The 14387-nt window shown below is 41.3% G+C and overlaps 1 protein-coding gene across 8 annotated transcripts in view; it reads right to left on the bottom strand.

The window, feature by feature from the left end:
* The window catches only part of CELF2 (CUGBP Elav-like family member 2), a 273325-nt gene that overhangs the window by 84892 nt on the left and 174046 nt on the right, over positions 1-14387 (bottom strand). For all 8 annotated transcript variants that reach the window (XM_086609776.1, XM_086609779.1, XM_086609778.1 and 5 more), the window contains one exon: positions 13534-13616. In XM_086609776.1, the coding sequence (XP_086465902.1) occupies positions 13534-13616 (83 nt within the window). The remainder of the gene's footprint in view (positions 1-13533; positions 13617-14387) is intronic.

The raw sequence follows: 14387 nt of genomic DNA, 5'->3' as shown, positions 1-14387 counted from the left end.
AAAGCATAGTCAAGGGCTCCTCTGTTTCTTTCACAACATTATCTCATATCCACATATCTTCTTCACTTTTGGCTTTCATTCAATAAGAGAGAAACCAGCCTCAACCACTCCCTCAGTTTCACATCACAGATTTTTCTGTTCATTTACTAAGCAGATCTTCTGCCCGACTCTTTCTGCAGCGTGGAAGGTCACCTTGATCCAATAACGCACTCGGTCCTCTCTTCCGACAGAAATTAGAGTCTATTATTTAGTACAACACTCAAATACTAGGCCATGGGATTTTAATTTTTTTTTGTAAAGCTTTTTTAAAGTTCTTGTTGGAAAGCTTTCATATTTGCATTACAATGTACCAGCAAGAACATCTTGTAGCTAAAAAGTATGATTGAGATAAGTCTAAAAGAAGCCCAAAAAGCATCCAAATTATAATTTCTATTGAAATTCTACCTTTTAAATTAGAGCAAAGGGTACAGCTTATAGAAGGAGTTGACACTGATGATGTGGGGCTACTGCGGTTTTCACTTAGCAAAGGTGGAGAGCAGTTCTGAGTCCAGAACACATGTCTTGATTCATAATTCCTACCTCTCCAGCAGTCAGTCAGGTGGTCATATTGCTCCCTGTTACCAAACACAGACTAATCCAGATTTCTTCAAAGGTCAGATATGAGCCCCAAACTACTTGTCAACATCCTTGCCTCTTTAAATATTGCAGGGAATGGCCAAAGAAAAAAAGGGGGTTTGAATGAAGATGTCAAAAATCCTACTCTCCTGACTGAGATCAGCTGGGGTAAATAGTACAGTTTTATTGTTTAACCAGTGGAGCCATAATATTTTACAGCAAATGAGGATATGGCTCATAAATTCTATTTAAGCTCTCCATGAGCTGAAGTTACAGGAATTTTCCACAACTATCCGGTATCAGCATCCGAACAAAAGCTTTCAGTGTTATGCCAATACTCTGCAGTGGCGAAACAATCTGGCTGTGGAGAGAGAATGAAAAAAGACGGCTCGATATTTGATCCACCTATGAAAACAGAATGTTACTGCAGTCTCCAGCACAAACGTACACAAACACACACTGTTCACACAAAACTATGAGCATCTAGTTGTGTATATGTACAGTTATAAACAGCAGTAAGAATCACGCTAAGTAACCATGTAATTTTTAACCACCCTTTGCATGAACTCATTCTCTTTAATTTTTTAGCATCTCTCCAGCTAACGTACTTTGCCAGTGCTTTCTTTGGGATAAGGAAAGTATTTTTTATTCATACTGAACAGGCAGTATACATTTATAATGCTAATTGTGAGGAATTGTAATCTATTTAAATATTTCCCTCAATAGTTGCATGGGAAGTTAAACAAACAACAAAAAAATAAATGGGCAACATTAGCAGAAACATATATTTTTGAAGAATGAATCAGTTCCAGCTGGCTGTGGCACTTGGGCCGAGCTGTGATTAAGCTTTGATTAGTACAAGGGACAGTATCAGGAACAGCAAGGCCAAAATCAACCTACCTCCACCCATCAGCAAAGCTCTGAACTAGCATCTGACCCCAAATATGAAGCTTAATGCATTTTTCCAGAGGCTGGGCCCCTTGATTCTCTTGAAAAAAAAAACCACCAACATGCTTCATTTAGCAACTATAAATGCCAGTATGTGAAAGCTGTCTTCTCTTACTTATCCTTTATCTTGCTATTCTACTCAATTAGAAGTTTTCTCTGCGTTGTGTCCCATGAGTAACATCTTGATGTGTGACTTGCCTAAAGGTCAAAGAATTCTCTTTGCAGAGATGGCTTCAGGTGAAACAGCTGGAGGTCACAGAAAGCTATCAGGAACGTCCTCTGATAAAACCAACTGAGCTCAAGCTCTTACATCATTCATCCTACCTGCTCCAAAGGTAGCATTTGGAGCTACTGGGAAGTCTTGAATTCCTTTTTTCTTGGCATACGCTATTTTTTCTGAGCAGGACCAATGCAGCCTGAGGGCTGCCGCAGCTTCCGTGAAGATAGTGAAGGGCAACGAAAGCACAGGGGAAGACGGCATGGGTGCAGAAAAGAAACTGTCACCAAGTCACAACCTCTATTTTTGGCTCTCATGTCAACAGGGAGGAAGACAAGTGCCAGACATGAGAGCTGTTAGCTATCAGGCCACTTTTAAACTGGGATAAATCCATGTCATTCTTTGCAAAATGAATAAGGTCAAAAGAGGCAAGAGACACGCCTGCCTGAGCAACCCTCGGAGCCCTCCGGACACAAGCATATAAGCACGGCATTTAAGCTGACTGTAGCTCTTACTTACCAACATCTTCCTTTTTGGTTAATCATATATTTTTGTACAAATAGCTAGATTATATATTCGCGCAAGCATAGCGATTTCTTTCACTTCTTAGCAATTGCAGAAATGAGAGATGAAACAATCCAGTAGCTCATTTCAAATGACTTAATGTCAATACAGGATTACTGCCTATCGTATATTTTCTATTTCTTTCCTACCCCAAATGCCCCTAAGGATTGGGATTTAAGTTTGTTTCTTTTAGAAGATTATTCTAATTGGACAGATACTGTTTTTTCCTGATACTCGATCTAAGTTTTGTTTCACCTTTTATAATGGTAAATCCTTGATTCTGTAGTACAACCAAAAATAATTCCCATTTGTCACTGGCATTTGGGCAGTTCTTGGCCCTGGAGGAAATAAATGCACCATCTACATCCATGCTGCTGTGGATGCTTGGCAAGGTGCTCCCACAACAGTGTTTATCTGCTTTGTGTTCCTGGCAATATTTGAAATGAACGTACTGTATAATAACAAAGCACATTTTCCTCTAAGGTATTGTCATGAATCGGCCAAAAAATAATATTAGTCACTGTCTGGCGGATACTTGCCCAAGTGATGGTCTAGAACAGAAACCCCGTTCAATCATTTGAGCCATTCACAGTCGAATGGAAGCACAAAGGTATCACGTACCTCGCGTCTCTGCGTGAGGCTGTAATCCCATTGAGAAATCCTGGCAGCGGCAAGGAACGCTGGAGTGTTTTGTTTATTTTCACGGCGGAATTACGAGCTTCACTTATGGACGTACCTGACTTTCAGTTCTTAGTTTAAAACTAATCTTATCCTCTGATTAGAGTCTTATTTTCCACAATCTGATTTTCTCCAACCCAGAATCCTATGTTCTCTATCTTCAAATCAATGATAAGGCTCTATTCATACTTTCCTAAAGATCGTTACAGACTTCCAATTATTCCTTTCAGACACGAGCCGCTTTTTTTCTTTTTCTTTCTTTCTTTCTTTCTTTCTTTCTTTCTTTCTTTCTTTCTTTCTTTCTTTCTTTCTTTCTTTCTTTCTTTCTTTCTTTCTTTCTTTTTCTTTCTTTCTTTCTTTCTTTCTTTCTTTCTTTCTTTCTTTTTCTTTCTTTCTTTCTTTCTGTTTTTTTCTGTGTTTCTCCTTCAGAAGAGAAAATTTCCACTCGCTGCAACTTGTAATGGTTGCAAGTGGGATTGGGTGAGCGTTACTAACATGAATGACAGAGGCAATGTATTCATGAGATTCCTTGATACATTGCAAATTCCATTTGCAAAGGAGCAAAGTTGCTTATTCTAACCCCTGCTTGCGTATCCCCCCCCTCCCGCCGCGACGGGAGATAGCCCATCTCCGAGTTACAATAGGGTGAGAGCTGGGATTGACTGCAGACTGCTTTAATGCCACTCTTAATGACAACTTGTGAAGATTAAGAAGTTGTCAGAATCAGATATCAGCAAAAGCTCCAGCTCGCTTTGTGAAGTCAGTCTGAATTAATTAATGGGTAGCTCTCCTTTGATATCGCTTTGATATTTGGCTGCAGCTGGATAAAAATCAACCACAAAGGAAGCTACATTTTGTTTACCACTGCTTAAGACTCTGTTTAGTTCAATGTGTTTTTTTTTTTTCTTTTGCAGTTTTTCCTTTTTTAACTTCCCTGGCACGAGGCAATAGAGAGGCTTTCGCTAATAAATGGAGTGATGGTGGCACGTTTTCCAACGACTGTGTCTCTCCGCTCTTGGAGAGAGAGTAGCTCCCAGGCTACATTCTGGGAGCAAAGCCACTACTGATTTCAGCAAGGCTGCAAGTGAAAAGGTGGATCATTCCAAAAGTAAGACAAACATTAGCCTTGCCCACTCTGGTACTGCTTTTCCTGTTAAAAGGTATTTAACACTTTAATGATATTTGCTCTGTTTTCGAGGGTGCTGATCGCTCGCTCCATGCACTGAGAGTCTGAAATACCAGCTCTGCGAGCAGGGGTCTTCCTTAACTTTTCAGGGTGGGAATTCACAGCACATTCTGGTGTCTCTAAAGGTTCTGGCTGTCTGCCACGACAATCGGACAAACATGTCTGTATCTCAAAGAGGTGCTTGCACCCAAATGAATCCACGAGTGTTTCTAGCAGCCCCAGTGACCTCGCTGGCCAGAGGAGTGAGGATTGCTCTGCACACCACAAGGCAAGAGCAGACAAAGCAGTGGCTCTTCCAAACAAGCTCATGAAGATGGTAATTTCTTCAGGAGAATGAGCAAAAAAATCAATTATCTCTCTGGGTCTGCAAAGAGTATTTTTAATTAGGCAGAAATTGCCCAAAGAGTGTTATCAGAGCAGGAGGCTCAATCAAGCCACCCAGTTTCACCAAGTTTTTTTATTATTATTAATCATTAATTATTAATTATTAATTATTAATTATTAATTATTAATTATTTATTATTTATTATTTATTATTATTTCTTAAGGGTTTCTAAGGACCACAAAGAAGACAGAACTTATATTTTCTTTCTCATCATGTATGTTGTCACATACAACAGCACGAGGCACGATGCATCAGGGCCACAAAGATGAGCTGAGGGCTGGAGCACCTTTGCTATGAAGACAGGCTGAGAGAGTTGGGGCTGTTCAGCCTGCAGAAGAGAAGGCTCCGGGGTGATCTTATAGCAGCCTTCCAGTACCTGAAGGGGGCCTACAGGAAAGCTGGAGAGGGACTTTTTACAAGGACATGTAGTGATAGGACAAGGGGCAATGGCTTTAAACTGAAAGAGGGGAGATTTAGATTAGATATAAGGAAGAAAGTTTTCACTCTGAGGGTGGTGAGGCAGTGGAACAGGTTGCCCAGAGAAGTTGTAGATGTCCCATCCCTGGAAGTGTTCAAGGCCAGGTTGGATGAGGCTTTGAGCAACCTGGTGTAGTGGAGGGTTTCCCTGCCCATGGCAGGGGGGTTGGAACTAGATGATCTTTGAGGTCCCTTCCAACTCTAACCATTCTATGATTCTATGATTCTATGATCTAAACTGGGTGGCTCATTACCCGACTGAGATGGGAGAAAGCCACCATGGGAGCACAAGCAGTAAATGAGACAACACTGCAACCATTCGATAGCGATGCACAGAGCCACAGACCATGCGGCAGAGGTCTTTGAAAGAAGCAGCACACCCCACAGGGTTGGACACAACGGCAGAAGGACGCTGAGCAAACCATCTCTCTGTTATAAACATGCCATGAAGCCCTGGCTCTTTAGCCATAACATAACTCAGATCCATGGGCACCAAACATCGCTATCGAGGCAGGTAAATGGCATCCAAGGGCATCTCTAATGATGTTACTTCCTGACGCCTGCAACATTGTTTATGATTTGCCTTTCTAATTTCACTATGGCAGGAGTAGTCAGGCAGCCAGGAAGGCTCCCTGAATTAGTTTTACATTACGAAGACGATTTTAATAGCTTGTGTCATGGTGCTAATGAGGCTGACTGAAGCACCTGTACTTTCTGTTCCGGATAACAGAAAACAGCTAACACCAGCAGCAGGATAAAGAGCTGTTTAAGACAGTGCCTGGGTGATTATCCTGAGCTAAGCATCCCACCTAAATCTCGGTGAGCTTTGCAATACCCTGGAGTACTCCAGAGATGGCCTCTCAATTTTGTTCAGCGCTTTCCATTCTGAAGTGCACAGCAAAACGTTCCCCGGTCAGTGATTTTTGGGTACCCAGCTTGAAAGTGACATCCTGTGAACAGATCCTCCAGCCTCGCTGAATAAGATGTTCTAAGTTGGACATTAAATTCTGGAGACACTTAGCAAAGGGATGACCTCAACTGCCCAGAGTTCTGGAAATCAGAGGTAAAGCCCAATGTCACATGCCAGAACAGTTTGGCCTTTTGGGGATGGGCTTCACATTAGAGAATTTTTCTGAGATTAAGCCAGTATTAGTTCCCATCCTAATATTATTATACTGCAAAGCTGAGAAAAAAAAAAATCCTAAACTACTCCAAAAGAGCTATCTGAAAAAGCTAGTGTGCATCTAACTGCTAATGTCCTCTTGCTTCTCAGCAATTCTGCTACACCAGGGAAAAACAACTGTATGGTATGGATGTCTAGGATCTGAAACAGCTCACTGATGCCCATATCCTGTGCAGTTCTGCGTCTTCCTGACATACCCCAGTGGTTAGGCTGGGGCATCACCCCCAGAGTAAGGCAGATCAAGGTTTAGCCTCCTTCTCCCAGTGCTTGCAGACAATGGATCTGCTTCCCAATTCTTGGAGAGTGTCTTCCAAACACTTGAAGCTTTTCCAAATCATAAAAATACTTCTTAGAGCATAGACTCTTATCCAGGTATCACAATTCTTGAGTCACTGCCCTCAGTACTAGGCAACCAAGTGCTTTTGCTTGCTTTCTCTCAACACCATGAGAGTTTAATATTTTCATCCACAGTGGAACAGCTTCAAGAGGAGAAATGGTGACCTCCAGTCTCAACTAAGTCCAACGGTTGAAGGCTCTGTTAGGTCAATTCATGTTAAATCCTTACAACAAACAAACCAGAGAGGATATGAACTGCGCTCTTCTGCATGTCAGAAATCTATCCTAACGATCAGGCTGTACAGGAAGGTGAATCTGCCCCCAACCTTCATAGAGAAAAAGGGACAATATAATTATGAATTAAATATTTTGCTCAATTTAGAGATGCTATTTTCACTTAGTCAATATTCTCCTCTCACTTCGCCTGTACAACACCCATCGTTCTGCCCTTAAGCTGCAAGTTCAGCTACTTACAGGGATTTCGTTGGGCTCCTACGTCGCTTTTTACCATTTTATGTATTCAGGGCTGGTGATCCATTCTGTGTTTCACAGTAATGGTAGACGCAAACCCAATCTTTCTACTAAAAGGTACCTGAATTTAGTGCCAATATTGATTTTTCATTTAAGTGGCAAAGTCACTGCAACTTTTTTTGAGGGGCAGAGGTGGAAGCGGTGTATTTGCATAATAAAAAAATCACTTCTGAGTTGGACAAAATGTATCATTAAGTGGTTTCATTTGCATAGTGTTTTAAAGGAAGAAGTGGGCCAGATTCACTTTCTCAACATCATTCAATGTCTTACAGCTCAGTTCCTAGGAATAGGCGCTCCCTGGGAATTCTCTGCTTTCCCATCTGTTTAAATTTTTATCATTTAAACAGTTCTAGACTTTTCGGATCCTTCATTAACCAGCATTTGGCCATGCTATATGGGTACTGAATTAGTTTAATTTGTCATCATAAATCAATCACTCCAATCCCTTAACTAACTTAATTGCTCTTTGAATTCCCTTTCTGTTTGTCAAAATCTCTCAAAGTCACTGATATCTCATATTCAGGCTATTATTCAAGTCATATCGGATGATTACCTTTTTATTACAGGTAATTTTTACATAATGTTCATACAGTACTGACAACTCATAAGGCCTAAAGCAGAGAAGGGAACTGGATATTAAAATGCTACTCCAGAAAGGAGCGTGCCAGGATATTCATTGGAAACGAGCTCGTGATGTAAAGTGAAAATCAGAAATATCTCTGGGTTTTTGCTTCTTGTTGGACAAACGGTATTTTGTCAAGAGAATGAACGTGGATTCATAGTAAGTCATCACGGATGCCTGCATTTCGAAACAGGTTATTCTGAAGGTTAAATAACCTGCTAAATCAATTCAGCCCAGTGCTGAGATTTCTCTCCCCCGTTACGACCCCTCGAGCCCCGTGCAGCCGGCGGGGCCGTGGTGCTGCCTTGCCTACACACGCGGTGCTCGCACCGCGGCACGCAGCAAGACCGAGTGTGTTTTACACTCGGCATGAAACGTGAGCTGGTCTGCAGGGCTGAGTGGAAGCCCCAGAGTGGACTGGTATCATGTCGATGATTGGCAGCCTGGTGTAGGGCAGAATGAGCTGTGAACGGGCACCAAAAGAGAAGAATGTTCTAAGTTCCTCTTTAAAAATCAGTTTTCCATATTCTACACCCCTAAATGGATCCTGAGGTTTCCTTACAGCCAGCGCAGAGTACTTAGGGAAAAGTTCCCTCTAAGGCATTCCTGTTTCCCTATCACATAAACGGCATTTATATAAAACCAGTAGTGATTCTTATAATGTAAAAACTGAAAAGTCTTTCCCTCAACAACATCTGGCAAAAAAGGAAGCCATTAATATTTTACAAGACAGTTAGTTCCTACAAACTCCACCTTGCTCTTTTAAAATTTTAAGAGCTTTCTCAAAACTATATTCCTCCATTGTTAAACCCTTAATTAAATTGATTCATACAGCTAATGTCCTAATTTCATGCCAGAACTTCAATACAAAAGGTTTGCTGCTACTTGGCACACGTATATCCCACTTGAAAGAAGAACCACGTAAACCATTAGTCTGTTAAAAGCACCGGAGTGCTGAGACCTAAATCAGTGTGGGCTGTTATTTATTTCTGTGATAAACTTAGCTACGAGGTTATATGCAAAAATATACATATAGGCAACAAATAATCATTGCCATGTCAGATGAACCTAACTTCAAATACACAACAAATACTCCAAAGAGTTTTAAGTGTAGATTTTACAAAGAGATTCCCATCGATTCCTGACTTCAAATAGCTTCTGCATGAGATTAAAGGTGTGTTTATTCAGCTACTGGGCTCCAAGAATTCGATCAACATATACTGCTCTCGAGTTACCTATCTGCACTTAGCTTTTGCTGGGAAATCCTACCCAATTCACTAGTTAGCAAACCAGCACATTTTGTTTTTAAACTAATGCATGTTAAAAATAAAACCAACACAAAATGTCAGTGCCACAAAGGCAGCTAAAGCAGTCCCTGCATACAGCTCTTCGAGGCTTGCCCTCTATACAGATGCCAATTTTCACTAAGCAGCAAATTAGAGCACAGAGGGACTAAGATTATTACATCTAACTGAAGGTACCGAATAAATTTAGATGGGAGGAATTTATTGGATTATTTTGTTTAGGGAATAGAAGTTAAACACCTCTAACGAAGCCATGAGATTCTTAATGAAGATGAGACTAGTTAAGGCCTCAGTTCTACATCTCATCCCAAAGAAGCACATTTCTAAGATCATTATTACATTCAAATTGAGGTTTTCTCTTTTCTCCCTTCTGCCTTTTAAAACAAAATCCAAACCAAGGTTCCAAGAAAACCTGACTGTAAGTTGAATAATACAAACCACATTCCTATGAGCTAGGATATGAGCTACAGGCTTGCATGTTACATTTGAAAAGACACATCTGGAAATTCATGTTGGTCCTTTACAAGACGTAAAAGCTACTTGTGGTGCCAGCACCAAGTAAAGAGAAGAGAACTGTCCCTGTTTCGTTGATATGTATCATATACATCGATATGCCTGTTATTTCTCAAACGCTGTACATCTTTTTCTCTGCCTAGTAGCAATCCTACCATAACAAGTGATATCTAAATACATTTTTGGGGAAAGATAAAAGCTCCATTATATGACAAGGAATATTATGACTAACAAAGAGATTACACTAATCATGAGTAAAAAGATGATGTTTGATCCTACTTGTGCCGAAAGTTTTTAAAATTTTAAAAAAATCTTTTAAATGAATTTTATCCTCAGGAAAATGATTAAAACCAGAAAAGCCTTGAGATGTCAGCTGGTGACATGTTTTTCTTCTTTATCTTTCTTTTTTGTTGTTGTTGCTGTGGAAAAAAAAAATCTGAGAGAATACAGCAAAGTGCATCATTAACGTCTTATTAATTTTATAATACAAAGGCAATTCAGTTAAAATAGTGGTGCTGCAACTTTAAATTACAGAACTAGCTTGGTATTTAATGAGAGATTTAGCACAGCAGGGTTTCTGTTAAATTAAGTTGTGCCTTCACATCACAGTGGGAAAACAGGTGTATATTGGTTTAGAATTATGGAAATGTTGACTAATTCCAAGGCTTGTAATCAAACAGCAAGGCACCCTGCAATATATTCTTCCAAGATTCTGCATTAATCATTTATGTCTGGTCTTATTTTCCTCATGTCCACTAAAAGAGTGCAGCTCAAAGGAGCAGATAAAGCGCTCGTGTTTTCATGTCTCTGTTAAGGATGAGGTCCGTGCAAAAAGTACGTATGGAAAAGAGCACGTATAGAAAAAAGCACTGCAGGCTTTGCTCAAATCCCAACCGAAATCAAACTGAACACGCAGTCTTGGAAGAGGGATAAATTTCACACTAAACCCCACTTTTTTAGCTTCACTAGTGCTGATCCAAAACCTGCTTACCGAGCTACATGGAGCAGGTCTGCATTTAAGAAATGAAGAGACTAAGCCCAGAAACAATCTGGCCTCTCCATCACTTAATGAACGTAGAGGTATTCCCCTTCACGCTCCTGCAGCAGTGCGGGTCACACCTGTGCACAGTTCCAACCGTTGCAGCATCCCTGCAGCCCCCTGCTCCTGCATCTGCCGTCGTTCCTGATCTTACACTAACGAACCACCCGCCTTTGCCTCGGATTTTCTTCCTGGGCTATTTAAAGATGCCTCTCATCTGACGCATAGTGGTGTTACAGCAAAAGTGGAAGGCAGGAATTCTTTTGTTTCCAGGAGACACCTGATTACTGAACCTCCTCCATACCAGATCTCATTTACTGGAAGCAAGCTGACACTTGGTGCCCAAATGAACCTGATCCAAATTCACCCCTTGCTGTGACTCTGCCAGAAGATCGCTTCCATTTGCTCAGAGACTGTTTCGCACACGGACCGATCCGCTGCCCCGATTCCTGCTCGTTCGGTGAACGCTGCTTAGTGAGCCAGAGCTAACAACACAAAAATTGCTAAAATTCATGTAAGGAGAACCCTGCTAATGTGAAGTGTTTTCAGCACTTGTGCCACAACTTTAAAGTGTGCTTAAATGAAGTTATTTTGGGAATACACAGATGCAGCGTAGCAGTATCACCATTTTTGCTGAATGTCAGCATACAGCACGTGCAAAATATAGAATCTGTTACATAATATACGCTGAATTGTTCTCAAAGAGACGTGACAGATCTGTATGTGAGTTGTTTCCCTTTATTAGAGGTGTCCCTTTAAGAAGTAGGTATAACAATTTATCTCAAAGCAAAATCTTAACACCTCTGGCAGTATCAGGAGTATTTTTCAAGCCGAGGCCTTAGAGTCATGGGAATGTAATTTTCATGTTTCTTTAAAAGAAAAGTTTGTAACCTCACAGTCAGGACAGAAGAACGCAGCTTGAAAAGATAAGTTTTAAACGACAGCGAGCTAGAAGTAGCATTAGAAGAAAATAGTATATTTTTGAGCTTTATTTAAAAAAAAAAATCAAAAGGTACAGTAGTCTCTTTAACTGCCGCATGCTCGTTAGTTGTACAAAAGCAGAGGAGAAAATGATGCCCTGCTCAAATAAGATGCAATGCAGAGCTGAGCCAGCTTTGCCACCTGTACACGGCGAGGTCAGGGAAGGAGTCTGCCCCTCCGAGTCACCCGCTGGGATAACTAAGATCTCTCAAACACAGCAGCCAGCTCGTGGGGCTCAGGGAAGAACAGAGGAACAAATGAAAGGATCCTCTCTGCTTCTAAGGGGACCGATGTATAGATCTCCTGGTAGAGCTTCAGGGCAGAGTCCCACACTCTACCTGGACCCAGGGATGCTGGCTGGGCAGGATGCTGCTCCAGCAGCTCAGGACCACCTCTGCTGGAGTGTCCATCCTACGCAGCCACCAGCACAGCCGCTTGACTCTAAGCATTTTGGAGAGCAATTACACAGTGAGTTGGGTTAAATGCAACACTAGCTGAATTGGGTTAGAGAGCATTCATCCAAGGGCTCAGCATTTTCTGGCAGTGGAGATGGGAATCAACAGCTGGAGCTGCAGAGCCAGAGGATGCTGAGATTCAACCTGAGCTCTGAAGGGGTGTCAAAGGGAATCGTTCCTCAGAGCCTTCCTCTCTCTCTGAGGATGGCACATCTATCCTCTACACCCTGAAAACCTGAGCCTGACACTGGGAGACTTGTAAGGTCTTGACACTGTCCCTTGCAAGGGCCAGTTGCTGGAAAACATCACTCAAACCTGAAGTACCACAATTTTTTCTTTTATCTTCCTGTAGCTGGTCTACCTCTGCAGATTTCCTACCACCTCTTCCAGCATTTTCACTTGCAAATGACAAGAGGACTCCCATTTTACCTCAGTGAATGAGCAGGACTCACGGGTAACTATCTGACATACTTCTCTAGGTTGGTCATTTCCATGACAGATGAGGTGGCTTCCCTAACAGGAGTTGCATAAAGTGAGCTGGCCAGATGTGAATTTTTCAAACACATACTGTCCAATTTCACATACAGCACGTAGGAGCTAAAGGAGATATTGGCCATATAACTGTCAGTCCAACCAATGTTTTATTTATTTATACAGTGTTTTATACATTTATTCATTTTTGTGTCTGTAACCATACACTCCAACCACATACTTGAACACTTCCCGTACATCAAGAGGGAATATATCTCCATCCTTTATGTTTTCCCTTTCCCATCTCAAAGTATTTGACTATGTTCAGCAGAATAAATTAAAACATTAGAACAAGAAAATTTCAGAGTTAAATCATGCAATTATCAGTGATACGCTTCTCTCTATCTGAACTACCATAGGATAAAGCAAGCTACAGTTTGTACAACACAGTCACAACTGATTTGACCACTGGTGTGATGTACCAGTGAGAACAGATTGCTAAGGAGAGGTAGTGGCAAGGAACAGGGTGACACCGTGCAAACCACTACATGGTACCACGCTCCATGGTCCCCTGATGTGCAGCCACCACGCCAATGCAGTTAGGTTGTTTAGAAACCATGTGGATAAAGGCTGCATTTAACAAAGTTGGCTGCATTTTGTCTTTTCCTCTTCTCTCCCTTTTCAAACTAGAAGACCCAGTGGTGCAGTGTTTTCCTGCCATATGTTTTTCCTCCTCCTTCTTAAATTAAAAAAAAAAAAAAAAAAATTGAATCTACCTTGCACTTCAGTAACTGCCTCTAGTCAGCAGGAATTAGCAGTTCCCAGCCAAGGGACTTTCTACAGAAAAGCAACTGCCTTTTGAGATGATGCCATTGCTACAGGACTGGCACCGTTACAGGACAGACCATCAGGTTAGCCACCCTCCCTTGAAGAGATCAAGGTCATCTGGGGCACCCAACAGCAACTTGAGCAAAAGGGCTATTTTTCTGGCAATAAAATAATTAGGATCAAAAAGTAAATGTACTCACCCCAGGTAAAGTTTTAATATTGTGCAGTGCATTCTGTGCCTCAAGAGCAGCTTTTCTTGTATAAAATGTTACGAAACAACAACCTATAGAGAGAAATGAAAAGCTTTCAGAAATTAGTGAGTATGATTTGTGAGAGTACAATAGGGAGGGAGAAAAAACAGTGGCTGAACAACACATTATGAAAGCTGGAAATGTGAATTATCATGAGGCTGCCTGAATGACATGAATAAAAGAAAGCTTGCATGGTTTAAAATAAAAAGTCACCCCCTGTGCATTGCATCTATAGCACACCTACATTGTTAGCGAACTGTAATCACTTAGAAATTAAGTTAACCAAAATCCAATTGGCTTTGTACAGTGTAAATAAGGTTATATTTTTCTGAAGGCTCCCCATTACACTTTGAATATAAGCAACATGGCAAGCTCAAGCAGCAGGAATTCATTGTTGCATCCCAGGCAGAAAATCAGGTGAAAGCAGGATTTTAAATAAAGAGCCTTATATGAAAAAGCTAAGGTTTGCTCCCCACCATTTGAAACCAGGTAGGACCGGAGGTAGGACACTCATCTCAGTTGCAAGGAGGAAGATAAACTACAGGTGAATTCACCACTGGTGCAATAGTGGAGGCTGATGATGGTTGGCAGTACTGAGTGAGGCTACATCCACCTAACCCTCAGTGCATCCACGTTGCAGGTCAGATACTCGACACAATATGCCAACTGGTGACTTCAATTTTACTTCCCGCGAGAAGAAAACCATTTTGAGAGCATCACTCGTGCACTTATGAGCATAACACAAGGTTACAGGTACAGGCACAAAGAAAATTCACACTTAAATAGCTCCCACCCAGCACAGT

This window comes from Tauraco erythrolophus, chromosome 4 (genome assembly GCF_009769465.1).
Source record: "Tauraco erythrolophus isolate bTauEry1 chromosome 4, bTauEry1.pri, whole genome shotgun sequence".
NCBI lineage: Eukaryota > Metazoa > Chordata > Aves > Musophagiformes > Musophagidae > Tauraco > Tauraco erythrolophus.
Note: the sequence above shows the minus strand (reverse complement) of the source record. Positions and strands in the feature narration are given on the sequence as shown.